Below are 17,574 nucleotides of genomic sequence, written 5' to 3' on the forward strand. Positions count from 1 at the left end.
GCTTGCGCCTGTAGTCCTAGGACTTTGAGAGGCTGAGGCAGCAAGATCTCTCCATGCTAGGGCCTCAAGACCAGCCTGTGCAACGTAGCAACACCCAGTATCTACAAAAATAAAAAATAATAGCCAAGTGCAATGGTGTGTGCAGGTAGCGCTAGCTGCGTGGGAGGCTGAGGTGGGAGGATCACTTGAGCCTAGGAACTGAGGGTTTTAGCGAACTAGGATCACACCACTGCACTCCAGCCTGGGCAACAGAGTGAGACTTCGTCTTAAAAAAAAAAAAAAGGGCGGGGGGCGGCGGTTACCATCCATAGCATATGACAACTAAAGAAGAAACATGAAATCTTTCAGTTGAGTCATGAAATAAAGCCATGAATCCTGTCCAATGCACTGTGAAAAAAGGGTTGAGAAACTTACTTTATTTGAGAAGCAATCCAAGGAATGCCATTCTAGTCCGTCGCACAGCGTTTTGTAAATCCAGTGAATTTAATATTTAACTTTTTAGTAATTATTTTATTCTCTTTTAGTGACAAGTTCACTAGATTTTGTCAGTGGAAAAACGTTGAATTGAATATCCATGTGAGTATCATCTTTTTCTTTTTTTAAATAAAAACTTCCTCTGGCTTAACTTCATGAGAAAATACTTTATTCCGGAACATACTCCCAGAGGGTACACTGCCCGAACAGATGTCTGTCTTGCAGCTTTAAATACTAAGCATTCACCCTCCCATGCTTTGTTATAAACAACTGGGGCTTTAGTTCTTTTTCATATTCATCTGAGAATGTGTTTATATAAGAAAGGATATTTTCAGCAGTAATTGACTCTTTAACAAAAACAGTAGTAAAAATACAAATCTTTTACTTAATATAACTCCTTCACGTCCTTGCCTTCTGCCATTCTCATAAAGTTCCTTTTCTTTTTCTTATTAGTAGATGGAATAATACAAATTGGGTGTAATAATACAAATGATGACATCTTTTATCATACCAAGGCTTCGTCTTCTTTTTTGTCATTTCGAGAGTGATCAAAGCAGTCTTCCAGGACGAGCCGTGTTCTAACCCATCATCTTAGCGTTTCATCTTTCCGTTTTTATTTTCAGTCATTCTTACTGCATCATCCTTATTGCGGTTGTAAAATGCACACATTTCTTTGCACGGTCTTTCTCCTGTTTTACATTCTCTCTTTACATAGGCTTGCAATTGCACAAAACCATCAACTGGAATTTTTTTTTTTTTTTTTTGAGATTTTTACTTGAATGTATTGTTGGAAGAGGAGTTTTCTTTTTAATACTTTATCTTCACTAAAAGGCCAAGAAATGATCTTTTTTTTTTTTTTTAACCTCCTTTTCTTAGAAGCAAGAGGCAATAACACATACTCTAAAAATTCCTTATATCTGCTCTGGGTCTTTTGTACACTTTTGCCTCAGGAGAGACCCTGTGCCCTTGTGGACTCTGAAAATCAAAACATGAGGCCTATGGTCCAAATGCAGGTTTCTCTATGATATTTTAAGGTTGTTTGGGGGATCCCTTAAAGAATCGCACCTTTAATTTGCCAGGATATGTAAAGTAGTAGGTATTTGCTATTGTCTTACGGCCTCTCACGTGAAATGTCAGATTCGCTGTCTGTCTTTGTACCATTTAACACTATTAAATCTAACGGTGAAATGGGGCCTTCCTGAGATACTATTGACTAAAGGAAAGTGTTTATGAATACGGCCTCTGTATGTACGTTACTCACATTTAGCCTTGTTTCATGCTCACATGGCCAGCATGAGCCCTCTCTATTCAGTGACGTTATCAATAACAAATTCACATGGCCTTCATCTGTTGCGTTTCCAGATCATATGGCCTTGTATTACGAGCCCGTCGCTGCTCCTGACATGGACTCTCATTTTTTGACTCTTGACAGTTCGTGGAAGCATTGGATAGCACCCAAACATGAGGCTTTGGAGTAGCCGAGGCTGCTTTTCATTTTGATTAGACATTTCACATTCACTTGTCTTCAAGGTCGGCCTACTGTAATCTGGGATTTGTGAGAGTGGAGAAACAGTTCAGCTCAGTCGGTTCCACTCCGCGTCTTCCCTTGCGCCACCATTTGGTGCCCCGTGTACCCGGGAGGTGGAGCTGAGCGAGGCTGTTGAAAGTCTTGCCACCCCGGGGGCAACTCATCCTTCACCTTAAATAATCAGTCATGAAAAGCGTAGTTCCCAAAGTCAGATTGCTATTCTAATTACTGTCTATGTTTTGCATGAAAAAAATCTTTCTAACGCTACAGTTACGTGTAATCTTATGTTTTCCTTTTGTGTCTGGATTTCCCAGTTGACCATGAATGAGTTCAGCGTGCATAGGATTATTGGACGAGGAGGATTCGGGGAAGTTTATGGTTGCAGGAAAGCAGACACTGGAAAAATGTAAGCTTTCAGCGCTCATATGTTTTACCGGCACTATTAAGATTTTAATATTTGCACTAAATGAAAATTCCTGTAGAGAAACGTGGAAGCCTATAACATTTCTTTCATAGTACTTTACCTCCAAAAGAAATAGGCTGTGTTTTGTGAAGCGCGGTGAATGAATAAGCTGGAACCTCCACCTCTTTGGGCCGAACGGGAAGTTAAACCATAATCTTGTATCCTGTGCCCACCATAGCGTGGGTGTGGGTCCAGGGATCCAGAGGTGGACTAGAAGGGATTCTTGACAGCCGTGGCATGCTACGTTCAGCCTCCCCATCAGATCATATGGCAAAGAATTGTTCACTGTGCAAAAGAGAAACATTCTCTTTTAAATGAAGACTCGCCGATGATGAAGCGTAGGCAGTGGTGGCATTTCAGATGCTGGTTTCCTAGATCGGTGGCTGGGGTGGTGGAGAGGAGGAAGCCCTGCAGACAGTGATCACCGATCGTGGGCTCCCTCACTCTCCTTGGTGACATTTTTCCTGGGAGGTCAGCATTCGGAGACTAAGTGCATCTGAGCTGGGTAGAAGGGTTTTCTGGAAAGTGAATGGTGTTATTCTTAAGTGCGGGGGCAGGGGGGGATATACTTTTTTAACAGAAGTAGTTTAAGACATATTTCCGAGAGTGAAAGAGAATGGAAAAGTATGATTTGATAGACCCAGAACTACATGTTTGGTTAAGTGCCAGGCGTGTTAGAGCCGCGGGCATGGTGGAGTAGTGTAGTGTGTGAGGCTTGGTTATAAATTGAGTCAGTGGGAGAAGGGGTGCTTGTGGCCCCCCAATTCAGTGCCTGCCTCTGGTCGGCCTCTGCTCAGGCACTTCCTGGGACAGGGAACTGATGGCTTTGCCAAGCAGTCCTTTCCATTCTGAGACAGGTCCAATGGCTGATGCGTTTTTGGGGGACTGAAATTTACCTTTGTTCATTGGTACACACTGGTCATCTTTCTGCTTTGGGGGCCCGGGCAGGGTGAGCCTGCTGCCCGGCACTCAGGAGTTTGAAGTCTGGGGTCGTGCCCAGGCAGTGTAGCTGAGGGATCCAGATAAGGCCCCTGGCATCACACCTGCTATGTGAAGTTCTTCTGCCACACTTTTTGCCTTGGACAAAGTTTGGGACCTCTCTATGGCTCCATATCCTGGTCTATAAAGTAGGAATAATAAAAGTGCCTTGTTGTGAGAAGCAAATGAGATTAGACACGGGCAGGCTGTCGGAAGGCTGCTTACTGTGTGTCAACTACAAGGAAATGAGAGTGTACTGATACGCAGCCCTCTGGAGCCCTGGTCACTTTCTCGTGGAAAAGTTCTTTCCCATTCTGTCCTGGTGCAGTAGACGCTGATCCTAAACGATATACTCTGCCCGTTGCTTGGCACAGTTCACTAATTTCTGCTAGTTTTGCTTCATCATCGTATTTAGAAAACCTAGTCAGACACTTGATGTTATAGAAGAAAATCATATCAACGTATCTCTTTGTACACAGTTACTATTTCACATAACTCTCAAACACAGCCAGTGGGTAGTAAATACTCTTCTGTTTTATAGATCAAGTGTAGACACTTCTCAGGAGCCATATAGCTAGCAAGTGGTCAAGTCTTAAGGTCCATGAAGCCTGACTCGTATCTGTTCTTGTCACCAGGCTGCCACTTGCATGTGCACTGGCCCTGTGAGCCCGTGGAAGAACTGCCACATGCACCCCAGGAGCCTGTTTAGATAGCTCTTTCATACCTTCTAAACAGAGGCCCAAGAATGCACCTGCTTCCCAGAGGCCCGAGGCCTGTGGTTATCTTCTTTGGTCTGCAATCGAAAGGTTTTATTAAAAACCACCAGGTGCGGTGGCTCATGCCTGTAATCCCAGCTACTGAGGAGGCTGAAATAGGAGGATTGCTTGAGGGCAGCAGTTCAAGACCAGCCTGGGCAACATAATGAGACTCTCATCTCTAAAAATAATATTTTTGAAATTAAGTGGGTGTGATGGCAGGTGCCTGTGACCCCAGCTATGCTCCAGCTACTCTGGAGACTGAGGTGGGAAGACTGCTTGAGCCCAGGAGTTTGAGGCCATAATGAGGTATGATCTTGCCACTGCACTCTAGCCTGGGTGACAGAATGAGACCCCATCTCTTAAGAAAAAAAGAAAAGAAAGTCCACTGTGGAAGAGAGTGGTGATACACGTAGTGTAAAACATTTCGAAAAGTCTTTTAAATAAAAATAAGATATTTAAAGAACACATCGCTTCATGTGTTTTTAATACGGGATCCCACATGTAAGCAAATTAATGTCTTATCAATTGATTTGTTCTAAGAAATAGCAAAGTGGAGAAAACAGCAAATTTGAACGTTTATCTCTGTTTTTATGTAACTTAAACATGGTAAGTTATGATCAACAAGAAAAAAGTAGATTTTCTGTGTCCTATTATACCGAGACGGTGTCCATGCTGCGTATCTGGGCCAAAGGAAGTAGTCCATCAACTGGGATTTTATAATTATACACAAGAACTTTCAGCCCGTGAAACGTGTGAAAACACTTGCAAGAATTCCCTTTTAGCCTTCTGTTGTCCTACCGAAAAAGCTTCCTGTTTTCAATAGACTATGCCACCTAACTTGTCTATATTTTCTTAATAGGAGTTTGTTCCAGGTTTTTGAAAATCTTGAATTGCCAATTGGTTCTCCTCAATTGACTTTCATCAATCATAGTAGAAAAATCTCATTGATTCTTTGTATTATTTAAAATGTCATAACTTAAATATCAAAATTAAACATAAATTGATAAAATAGCATTTTAGGACATGCTGTTTTGAATCCACGACTTCCCTTTCCATTTTGTTGATCATCACTGTTTTAGATTCTTAACCTCTACAAACTCTTATAAACGTTGACCCCTGAGGCCGGGCGAGGTGGCTCAAGCCTGTAATCCCAGCACTTTGGGAGGCCGAGGCAGGTGGATCACGAGGTCAAGAGATCAAGACCATCCTGGTAAACATGGTGAAACGCCGTCTCTACTAAAAATACAAAAAAATTAGCTGGGCATGGTGGCGCGTGCCTGTAATCCCAGCTACTCAGGAGGCTGAGGCAGGAGAATTGCCTGAACCCAGGAGGCGGAGGTTGTGGTGAGCCCAGATCGCGCCATTGCACTCCAGCCTGGGTAACAAGAGTGAAACTCCGTCTCACAAAAAAAACAAAACACACACACAAAAAAAACATTGACCCCTGCTGAATTCATAATTCCTAGCTGCTAAATATATACGTATGCCCTCATTATCAGTCATAATAACATGTATTTATATCCATCTACCTTATCATTTATTTAACTGGGACTTCTATCCATCCAATGATACAAATATCTTAAGTATTGCTTGATTTCGTTTTCACAATACATGCAAAATGAAAATATTACTTGCATGGCGCTTGGGTACAACTCTGCTCCTTTTACACATGGCCTGAAGTTTTAGCAACTTTCCGCAGTATAATGTATATTGTTTGAATTAGTCTAGATATGTTTATGGCATGGATTTTTCAATAAATGTGTATTTCTAGGTATGCAATGAAATGCTTAGATAAGAAGAGGATCAAAATGAAACAAGGAGAAACATTGGCCTTAAATGAAAGAATCATGTTGTCTCTTGTCAGCACTGGCGTAAGTATTAAATTTCCAGCGTTTCTTTTAAAAAGGTTGCTTGTTTGTTTTATAGCAGGTTGATTTATTATGTTTTCTTCTAGTTGATGACAAGGCCAGCGAGTTCTTGGGCGGATTGGAATCTGATAGTATCTCTTTATTTGATTTTGCAAGTTAAAAGAACACGAGCAGCCTCCGTTATGCACACCCATGGCTTCGCCCTGCAGTGCCCATTTATTCGTCCTTGACTTCCTTCTTTGCAGTATATGGTAGTGGAGATGGCAGAAAATAATTATAACAACAACAAAATCACTGGAATATAGTCAAGAATGGACTAAACAACTGATAAGAGGGACTAGCCTAGAGAGGAAAAGTAAGAGAAAAGTAGCTTCTGTCCTTCAGAAGCAAAGAGAGAGGAAGCGACTTGGATTAGTCACATCTGAATTGTCCTTTTGAGATGATCCCTGGTCAGTGTTTCGCTGGAAGGTGACCTTACCTGCCTCTCACTACCTGCTACTCTGTTTATCAGCCTTTCCATTCCCAGCACCGTATTTCTACTCCTTGGACACTTTCTTTGTGTATTAAGCTCTCATTTTTAGCTCAACATGTGTGACACCACGTTTACCCTACATCTTCTTGACTTGCTAGATGCCCATTCCGATTTCATTCATTCATTCATTCATTCATTCATTCAGAGATGGAGTCTTGCTCTGTCACCAGGCTGGAGTGCAGTGGTGCGATCTCCACTCACTGCAACCTCCACCTCCCGGGTTCAAGCGATTCTCCTGCCTCAGCCTCCCGAGTAGCTGGGACTACAGGCATATGCCATTACACCTGACTAATTTTTCTATTTTTAGTAGAGACGGGGTTTCACCATGTTGACCAGGCTGGTGTTGATCTCTTGACCTTGTGATCCACCCGCCTTGGCCTGATAACTTTTTCTGTTATTGGTATTACCCAAGATGAAAACCTCAGCTTTTATTTATCTGTACAGATGCCAGTGTATATGAAGACACATCCAAAAAACCCGTCCTCCCAGAACCCTGTTCCTGCAAGTGTGCACTGGCATGGCTGTGACCTAGAGTTCAGAGTGCGCTAGGGAGTCAGGACAGAGAGGGAGAGGCATGGGGTGAGCGTGGAGGGGCCAGACTCTGACTGTGTAGCCTACATATGAATGAAACTGTACGTACTCCAGCCAGGAAGGTTTACATTCGGTGAGAGATGGGAGGGACTTCCAGATCTCAAGGCTGAATTCTAAAGAAGGTCAATGGACACAGGGAGGGGAGCACTACACACTGGGGTCTGTTGGGGGGAAATAGGGCAGGGACAGCGGGGGGTGGGGAGGTGGGGAGAGATAGCATGGGGAGAAATGCCAGATATAGGTGAGGGGGAGGAAGGCAGCAAATCACACTGCCACGTGTGTACCTATGCAACAGTCTTGAATGTTCTTCACATGTACCCCAAAACCTAAAATGCAATAAAAAAAAATAAAAAAGAAAAGAAAGTCTTCACCAAAAGATTCTGAAAGAACCAAATTTTAGTGGCTAATGAAAGAATCCCTTTCAACAGCTGAGCAAGGAACCTGAGACCCAGAGAGGTTAATTTCCTTCCCCAAATGTCTCGACTTTTTGGCCAGTGCTGCTTTTATCATCACTTTATAGGCTGTATGTTTCTTCATTTGTCACCTATATTTATTATAGTATGGTTTATAATATTCTAGCATTAGTTTAAGTGTTTCTAGAAGAGGTATTTGCTATCAAACCCAAAGAATAGCATAATGTAGCTAAGTTGTAACAAATGGAAACCCCATAGCCATAAATAATTTCTAATTATGTGCCCGGACCTCCTATTGTATGGGTATTAAGCATTTCAAATAAGAGTTGCTTTGGAGGCCTGACCAAGTTTGAAACTGATTAGAATGGAAACCAGGCATCTCGAATACTCTATGGGAAGCAGTATGAATGGTACTGGCTTCTAATTTCTATTGGAAATGTCTGTATCCTAAATTTCAAACATGGATGTGAGTACTAGATGAAGATTTTAAATAGTTATTAAAATACTAATTTTCAATGAGTTATCTCACAGTTTTGGATATTTATTCTTAAGAAAGCCTATAGAAAAAAAATGTTTTGATGTCAGAGGAATGTAAGTATAGTTTTCATGTAGCATTTTTATATTGATTTGACTAGTAGTTTCTCACTGGTGTAACCCTAAGAGAGTAAATTTAAAAATTAGGGTTATTTTGGGCTACCACTTTAAACTAATTTAAAAGAATTATTTGTATTTTATTCAAATATCAAAACTATATGGTATTTTTAAAAATTTATAAATGCATAGTCGAACTAAATTATAGTAAAGTTATTTGGAATTGTTTTTGCTAATGAAGGGATACTGTCTATAGTTTTTAGTAACATTTAGTTTCAAATCCCCTCATTAGGTAAAGCTTTTCGATCAGCCTGTATCGGCAGGGTTTCCTGTACTGTGGATATGTAACTGAAATCTGTTCACTCACCAGTTTTCCTTTTTCCTGGAAGTTTTTTTTTTTTTTAATCTCAACTTGAGTATTCTTCCCCATCCCCCCAAAAAGACAGTAGGAAGTACTGTTCCTGGTTTTCTTCTGTAATTCTTAGATGGCAAAAAGGAAATATGCATGTTCTAGAACCAGCATAAGCGTGTCAGCAGCTGGGAAGAGCAGTCAGCAATTCATCCAGTCAATCATTTAGGTTCCCCAAAGCCATGACTCATTCGTTCCATGAACCACTTTTGAGTGTCTGGGTTGAACCAGGCACTCTGCTGCCAGCCGGGGCTCCCAAAACCTGACTGTGGTCCTGGTTCTTAGTTCTTATAAAGCCGCATGGAAAGGGAAAGGATGATGTTATCCAAATGATGACGGAAATGTGTGGGCAACCGGGGCATGTGGCAAGAGCCATGGAAGACAGGCACGTGGTGCTCGGAAGGCCTTTCACACGGTGGAGATGGGGTCAGCGAATGCCCTTCTGAAGTTGGGGGTTACCTGGGGAGGAGCCAGTGCGTGTCTGAGCCCAGGCACGTGAGGCTGGGGGAATCAGATGAGGGGCCAGGGTCTGCAGTGGTGGGGGGATAGGACAAGACAAAGCTGGAGAGAGACATGGTATGGCCAGGCCATACCATGAAGGCCATCGCAGGCTGATCTTGAGGAGCCTAAATGATCTGACCGTACTCAGAAACCACGTGTTTTAACTAGAGAGTGACCATGAGGACAGCCTTGCAGTTCACTAAGATTGCTCCGACTGCAGTCTGGAGGATTTTCTTAAACAACGACTTCATGGTCCTGTTTCATCACAGTGTTTTTTATGGCAAGGTCCTGCAAAATGTAAGCTATTTTGTTGACTTTTGGTAGAACGTCAAAGAAGACAGCTCCTTGCTCAAGAGTTTTACTTAAGGGTCTTCTAAAAATCTGCTTTTATTTACCACTGACTTGTAATCAAGGCACGTCCTCTTATCTATAATTATCCTTGGAACTATATCCTACGATTCATTAAACTGCCTCTTATATTTTCATATTGGTCAGTATTCGGTTGTGTCCTGGACTCCACATGAAACCCATTATAGCGTCTGTTCAGCACCCCAAGAGATGAGGGTTGCAGTCACTGATTTCTGTAGAGATAATCAAATCTGATTCCTTCACCTGCGTGCTTTTTTTTATATTGAGTCAAAGATAAATATAGCTGGACATTAGTTAAAGTGGTGAAAACAGCATTTATTTGGTAATGACTAGACAGTAAGAGAAATAGCAGAGCTCCACTCTGACTTCTGCAGAGGTGACTGGATGTTTTAAAGGGACAGAGGCCGGTGGAGTGCACTGGGGGCTGGAGCAGAGTCAAAGAAGTGAAGAATTTTGCAATGCAGAAAGTGACGTGGTCTATATGGAACCCATCTGGGTTTGCTGACTGGGACTTATCCAAGCCAGACTCCTACCCTGCTATGGAGGCTGGGAGAGAGGGGCTCTATTTTTGAGTGTTGGCTAGAAAAAATAGTAAATTCTTTTTTTTAGATGAAGTCTCTCTCTGTTGCCTAGGCTGGAGCACAGTGGCACAATCTTGGCTAACAGCAACAACCTCTGCCTTCCAGATTCAAGCAGTTCTCTGCCTCAGTCTCCCAAGTAGCTGGGATTACAGGCACCTGCCACTACACCTGGCTAATTTTTGTATTTTTAGTAGAGACAGGTTTCACCATCTTGCCCAGTCTGGTCTTGAACTCCTGACCTCTTGATCCACCTGCCTTGACCTCCAAGTCCTGGGATTACAGATGTGAGCTACCGTGCCTAGCCAGAAACTATGTTAAGCATAATTCAGAGAGAACTCTGGAGAGGGTCAGGAGACTTGGGGTTTGAATCTTGGCTGGCTACCAAATTGCTTCGTGATCTCAAGCAAGTCATTTCCCATTTTGAGGGGGCCTTAGTTTCCTTGTCTTTAAAATAGAGGTCAGACCAGGTGATTTATTTTTAAAGAGCCCTCCTACTTGGATAGCCTTGATCAGAGATCTAAAATTCATGTTCTGGCCAGGTGTGGTGGCTCACACCAGTAAACTGAGCCCTTTGGGAGGCTGAGGCAAGCAAATTGCTTGAGCTCAGGAGTTCGAGACCAGCCTGGGCGACATGGTGAAACCCCATCTCTACTAAAAAAGTAAATACAAAAATTAGCCGGGTGTGGTGGTGTGTGCCTATAGTCCTGGCTACTCGGGAGGCTGAGGCAGGAGAATCACTTGAACGTAGGCGACAGCTTGCAGTAAGCCGAGATCACACTGCTGCACTCCAGCCTGAGTGACAGAGGGGGACCATGTCTCAAAAACTATAATGAAAAATAAAAAATAAAGTTCATGTCCCTTCTTAATAACATAGTATTTTAAGGAGGCTTTATTCTTTTGCTGCTTTCTGAGGGTTCCAAAATCCCTTTTGGAAGGGTCCACCTGTCCCTGGGGTGAAGCAGGTGCCGTTGGTGGCCCAAGCTGGGAAAGACCCTGGCTTTACCCAGTTTAGGGTCTACCTGCTTCTCTGCTCTGCAGATGAATTGCTCACCAGATCAGGAACAAGAATGTGTGAGGAGTCCCATAAAGAAAGGAGTGTGATATTTGGCGCAGAACAACCCAGCCACCCTCAGAAGGCTCTTAGAGAGGTCTGGTGACATGTAGGTGGGTGGGTTCCAAGCAGGATGGAGCTTGGAACCAAGTGGAAAGACCACAGGGCTTTGATGGTCAAAGGAAAAATAGTAAAATCATTTTACTATTTTTGTAAAAAAATTTTTAGTAGAGATTTTTGTCTTTATTTTTGTATAAATACAACATTTATACAAATGGCTAATTTTTGTATTTATTTTTTTGGTAGAGATGGGGTTTCACCATGTCGCCGAGGCTGGTCTCGAACTCCTGAGCTCAAGCAATTTGCTTGCCTCAGCCTCCCAAAGTGCTCAGATTACTGGTGTGAGCCACCACACCTGGCCAGAACATGAATTTTAGATCTCTGATCAAGGCTATCCAAGTAGGAGGGCTCTTTAAAAATAAATCACCTGGTCTGACCTCTATTTGACAAGGAAACTAAGGCCCCCTCAAAATGGGAAATGACTTGCTTGAGATCACAAAAGGTAAAAGTAAAATAATGGCAGCCATTATTTTACTTATTTAGAGCAAAATAAATCTTGAAATCAGTAAATACTAATACCATCTCAACAAAACCCTAAGGAAAACTAACCACAAATCATTGTTTTCTTCTGGAAGCTTTGTCATTTTATCTTTTACACTTAGATCTACATCAGTTGGAAGTGGCTTTAGTGTATGGTGTGAGGTAGGGGGTCAAGGTTCATATGTTATTGTACAGATGTTCAGTTGCTCCAGCACCATTGATTGAATAGGCCATCCTTTCCGCAGTCCCTGTCATATCACCTTAATAACAAATCAAGTGACCATTTATGTGTGGGTCGATTTTGGATTTCCTTTTCCATTTCATTGGTTTTCTTGTCTGTCCTTGGGCTAATACCACTGTCTGAATTACTGTTGCTTTCAAATAAGTCTTAATATCTGATCCTATACATTTTCCAGCTTCGTTTGTATTCAAGAATATTAGAACTTTTCTTGACTGTTTTCATTTACATGTATTTTAGAGTCCAGCTTGTCAATTTTCGTTTCAATTAAGATTGCATGGCATCTATAGATTAATTAGGGGAACATTGAAATCTTTACAATTGAGTTATTCAGTCCTTGATCATGATAATAGTTTTCCACTTTCAAAAGCTAATTTAATTCCATTTTTGTTCTTAGTGTTTCAAAACAACACCACAAATAACATTTCTCCCTCCCCAACCCATGCTATGATTCCATCAACTTCAGAAGCAGAGATTGAAATGGATATTTGAATAGCCAGAACCAAAATATTGACCAGCAAAAAAGCTGGCAAGATGGTGATATGTTTCTGTATCTAGTATTTTTGAAGAGGATATAATTAGGAAAGAGACATGATTGAATCCAAGTGAGAAAGGACTTTCAAGGTCATCTGCTCCAATTATTAATGTGGTGTCTCTATGCATTTTATTATGTAACCAGCTCCATTTTACTGTGACTTTTAAAATTACCATGTAGTTGTCGGTGCTCAATGCATGAGGTAATGGTTTGGATAAAAACCCACAGCATGTATTGTATATTACAAAATAGCAAGACGAGAGGCTTTTGAAGGTTCTCACCACAAAGAAATGATACATGTGTGAAGTGATGGCTACACTAACTACCCTGATTAGATCATTATACAACATAGATATGTGTCAAAACATCAAACTGTACACCACGTATATGTATAATTGCAACATGGCAATTAAAAATAATTTTAAAAATATATAGCATGATGTTTGGTAATAGATATGCTTTCTAGCAGCTTGTGCTCTTCTTATAAACCTTTTTGTTTTTTTTTTTCCACTCTAGGACTGTCCTTTCATTGTATGTATGACCTATGCCTTCCATACCCCAGATAAACTCTGCTTCATCCTGGATCTGATGAACGGTAAGCAAAACTTGGAAAGTCTGAATACCTTGAATGACTTTGCCGTGATGTTAAAATCTTAGCATGCATTAAATCTAGGCATAGTGGCAATGTGGGTCTTTCAGGTAATTAGGTTCCCTCTGAAATTTGAAGAAATCTTTTACCTTTCATCTTCAGTGAAAATTCATTTTAAAATTTTGACTGTGATGTCCTTCTGGGCCTCCCAGTCGCTTCCTAAGAAGTTGGATTTTCTAGAAAAGATTTTCATAAAATACTTACTTGATTTTCTGGAATGCAGCTGGCCTAGATCTTTAATTAGCTATTTCCTGGCCCTCAACTTTTAGGAATGAAATACCTCATAAGAATATAGGCCAAAGATAGAAATGTATTTAAAAACCAACTTTAAAGGACTGACTTTGGGCCAAGTACAGATTTTAGCCCAGCCTTCTGCACCTTCTAAATCTGCAGTACTGTACATTGATCTTTTAAACTGTGGATGATGATTTTGAAAATGCTGGAAAACGTTCAGCTGGAAAAGCAGCTTTCTGATACTCGAAAGTGTCATGGTTTATATCTAAAGTATTTTTAGTAATAACTGAAATAAAAAGGCATACAATTCACAACTCACATGCCTAGTTTTTTTTTTTTCTTAAATTCTCTTGAAGTTTTATGATGTTTTTCGAGTGTTTGATCTAAAACCAGATTTACCCCAAAACATGAAGGAATTTCACAGACATAATAATGAGCAAAAGAAGCCAGACGCAGCAGCATCTACCCTAGGTGACCCTGCTTATGTGACTGTCAAAACAGACAAAACTAATGGTTGGGGAGAGAGGGCTGAAGAGTGACCTTTGTGTGACTGGGGCTGGAGGGTAAGGTCTTGACTAAAAGGGCATAGTGGTGGGAGAGCTTTTGGGAAGCTCGGCGTCTTTTCCATCTTGATATGGTAATGGTTATACAGAAATATGTGTATGGAGAGAGAAGTATGCTGGCAAAAACAAGGGTAATAAAGTTGGACACACCCGCTTGTTTTTATCAATCAATAGAGGCTTTTTCCCCGTGTTTTATAAAATCATTCCCTCACCCTGTTGATGGCATTCTCCGTCTCTGTAATTTGAGGCCATCTGATTATTTCCTTTCTCTAGCGTTTTATTATGAAAAATTTCAAGCAGATAGCAACATGGAAAGAATTTTCCTGGGGATACCGACCACCTGGATTTTTTTTATTAGTTAAAATTTTACTGTATTTGTTTTGTCAAATATCTGTCTACATGGTCAGTTTTGTTGCTGTTGTTTCTGAGATGGAGTCTCTGTCGTCCGGGCTGGAGTGCAGTGGCGCAGTCTTGGCTCACTACAATCTCCGCCCTTCAGGTTCAAGTAATTCTCCTGCCTCAGCCTTCCGCGTAGCTGGGGTTACAGGTGTGCACCCCCGTATCCGGCTAATTTTTGTATTTTTAGTAGAGACAGGGTTTCACCATGTTGGCCAGGCTGGTCTCGAACTCCTGACCTCAAGTGATCCACCCACCTTGGTCTCCCAAAGTACTGGGATTACAGGTGTGAGCCACCGCGCCCAGCCTAGTTTTTTGTTTGTTTGTTTGTTTTGGGTTTTTTTTTTTTTTTTTTTTTTTGTCTATCCATAGAGCTAGTTGCTAAAGTGTCTGTTGGATCACTCCATGGGTTGATTCATTTATCAGGGTTTAAGTGGTCAAAGCAGATTAGCTAGTCCCAGCTTCTGATGGCGGAACCATGGGCTGAGCCGCCAGCCCGAGAATGGTGGCTTGCTTTTGCTGTCTTGTCCTTCCTGTCAACACATTTAAGTCACCTTTAAGTTTTCTCTATAATGTTTAAGTTGTTGCCAAACTACAGGAATCAAAGATAGGTATGTAGGCAGAGCAGAAGCAATTTCCCTTTTTCTACTGAGTCCTGACTATGTAGGATAACAATGATTTTTGTTTCCTTTAAATTGACATGCTTTGAATTAAGTTCTGAATCTGATTCCAGGGGGCGATTTGCACTACCACCTTTCACAACACGGGGTGTTCTCTGAGAAGGAGATGCGGTTTTATGCCACGGAGATCATTCTGGGCCTGGAGCACATGCACAATCGATTTGTTGTTTACAGAGACTTGAAGGTGAGGACATTTGACAGACTCATTCTGCACAGTGGGTATTGTGCAAATGGCCCTGTAGAAGTCCCCTTCTCTTTCGGAGAGTCCTGACGTTTCCCTCATAGCCCTCATCTCAGCCCTGGTGAAGTCATTAGCTGTGTGACATTGGTCTCCTCTGGACCAGACTCTGCGGGGACGGAGCGCACGTCTGTCCCCTGTCATCATTGTAACTCTGGTGCCCATGACAGTGCCTGGTGCAGCAACGTATACTAAGTCAAACATTTTCGTTGATTAGTTAGTGAAAAGCAGTTTAGGAGCCCTTTCCGTGTCGCCCATTTCATAATTAATTATCATTCGATTAATGTTCGCTAAGCAACTGATTTGGTCCTGGCTGCGTAAAGGGCTGGAAATGGACAGTGATGAATAAGCAAGGAACATATATTTTGTGGGGCTCAGAAGCTGGCGAGCCAAGACACAGAACGGCTGAGTCGTAACTCCCCTGAGGCAAGGCCGGCCAGTGACTAGTGGATCGCCAACCAGCCTGCGGACGTTCTCCCAAAGGCCACCCTCAGAACTTCCCATGTTTTTGAGATTGCCTCGAAAATCACTGATAGAGTTTTAGATCCTTGACCTGTGTAACCTCCAGCTGCTGCGCCCGGTGTCTGTTCTTGCCCTCCGTAAGAGGTCACTCGGCTCGAAAGCAATAAAATAGGAGCGTTGTGAGTTTTTCCATTCCAGAACCAATCGGTGCTTGGTCCTAGGTTTCGCACATGGAAGGGGGGCTACAAGCTGGCTCGGGACATCCATGGTGACACTCACCCAGGTGTATGGTCAACAACCTGCAGGCAGGCAGGGAAAGAAAGGGGCCCTGAAAAATTAAAGAAATGACTGTGCAGATGTAGAAACGCATAAATAGTAATAAGAAAAATGAAAGCGCTGCCAATTTGGCAATAGGCAAGAAGACTCGAGGAGAATGTGTTTGCCTCTCGTTTTGGATGCCTTCGTGAATGAACCCACAGTGGCCAGCTCAAATGTACAGATTATGTTCTTCCCTCTAGGGAGCCGAGAAGCCGTGACTGGCTTTTGAAGATTACTTTCTAAGATACTATAAAAATTGTATTTTATTTTCAAGATTTTTTTTCTTTTTTCTTTTTTTTTTACAAAATACTTTGTGAATTTTAAACCTTTCTGTAAGGTTACAGAATTATTAGTATTCCCTATAAGCATAAAGAAGAAAAATGTATTTTTATTGAATTAGAAACAACTAGACGATAGTTGGAACTTGACATTTTATTTCCTTGTGTGAGCTTTGCAGAAGAATAAAATCCATGCTGAAGGCCCATGAAGGGCTATTGTAATACATTCTAATTTAAATCAATAACTGGTTTCTAGTCATCTTTATGCTTTATTTTTATTTTCTAAGCTATTTGGTAGGCAGTGGTATTATTTAATTTCTATTCAAACTTAATTCTAGTCACTCATGATTATTCATGCTTCAGTTTTATAATAGCATGCCATTTATTTTTATTTCAAGCCAAATAATAGTTGATCGCCAGCAGAAAAATATTATGAAGATGACTATAATTCAATGTATATCAGAGAGACAAGATTTTTTTTCATGATTATGATGACTAAATCTAATCTTCATGGATACATTTCATCAGAGTTGTGGTCAAAATTACATTTGGTCATTTGGTAGGGCCCTATGTTAATGATGTACTAATAACCAGAAATGACAGTTATCGGGATTAGTGTGGCACTGTGGAATATTTTGATTTCTTAGGTCAGTGTTGATCCATTCCTGAAAGCTTCCTCTCTGTCCTGTGCTTCATGGCTTCACTCTCAGGAATCCTTGTGGTTCACAGAAGCCCAGAGGCTGGAGGACTCAGGTCCCACCCTTGCGAGGCAGTGCCGCCCTGGCTGCGCTGCAGTCCGTGGTAAACTGAAAGGACACGCTTTTAATGCCGAGGACCTGTGGTCCCACCATTCCTGTGTGACCTGCCCCATGTTTCATTTTGTAGTGAAAGGAATCCTTCACCCCATCATTCCCACTTTGCTGCTGAAGTTAACGTGAAAAATGTTATTCTCAGTATCATGCCCTATTTCCACGTATAAAGCTGTAATTTGTGTTTAGGAACAAACTATGATAAAATAGTAAGATGTCAAGCATCTGCACTTAAAGTTCTCAAAGTCCCCATGGCATTTGGGATGCTCCTAAAGATCATTCTCTTTCTGTTCAGCCAGCAAATATCCTCTTGGATGAACACGGACACGCGAGGATATCGGATCTTGGTCTTGCTTGTGATTTTTCCAAAAAGAAGCCTCATGCGAGCGTGTAAGTAGTGCATCAACATCGGTTCACCATCATTTATCTCGTGCCCCTTCAAAGGCTTGGCCAACTGTCACCCCCTT

The 17,574-nt window shown here is 41.7% G+C and overlaps 1 protein-coding gene across 4 annotated transcripts in view; it reads left to right on the forward strand.

Annotated features, from left to right (window-relative positions):
• The window catches only part of GRK3 (G protein-coupled receptor kinase 3), a 144,195-nt gene that overhangs the window by 90,835 nt on the left and 35,786 nt on the right, over positions 1-17,574 (forward strand). For all 4 annotated transcript variants that reach the window (XM_074390769.1, XM_039462500.2, XM_074390771.1 and 1 more), the window contains 6 exons: positions 525-576; positions 2,317-2,408; positions 5,973-6,072; positions 12,997-13,075; positions 15,056-15,186; positions 17,403-17,497. In XM_074390769.1, coding sequence (XP_074246870.1) covers positions 525-576; positions 2,317-2,408; positions 5,973-6,072; positions 12,997-13,075; positions 15,056-15,186; positions 17,403-17,497 — 549 coding nt within the window. The remainder of the gene's footprint in view (positions 1-524; positions 577-2,316; positions 2,409-5,972; positions 6,073-12,996; positions 13,076-15,055; positions 15,187-17,402; positions 17,498-17,574) is intronic.

The sequence above is a fragment of the Saimiri boliviensis genome, chromosome 21 (genome assembly GCF_048565385.1).
Source record: "Saimiri boliviensis isolate mSaiBol1 chromosome 21, mSaiBol1.pri, whole genome shotgun sequence".
Taxonomy (NCBI): domain Eukaryota; kingdom Metazoa; phylum Chordata; class Mammalia; order Primates; family Cebidae; genus Saimiri; species Saimiri boliviensis.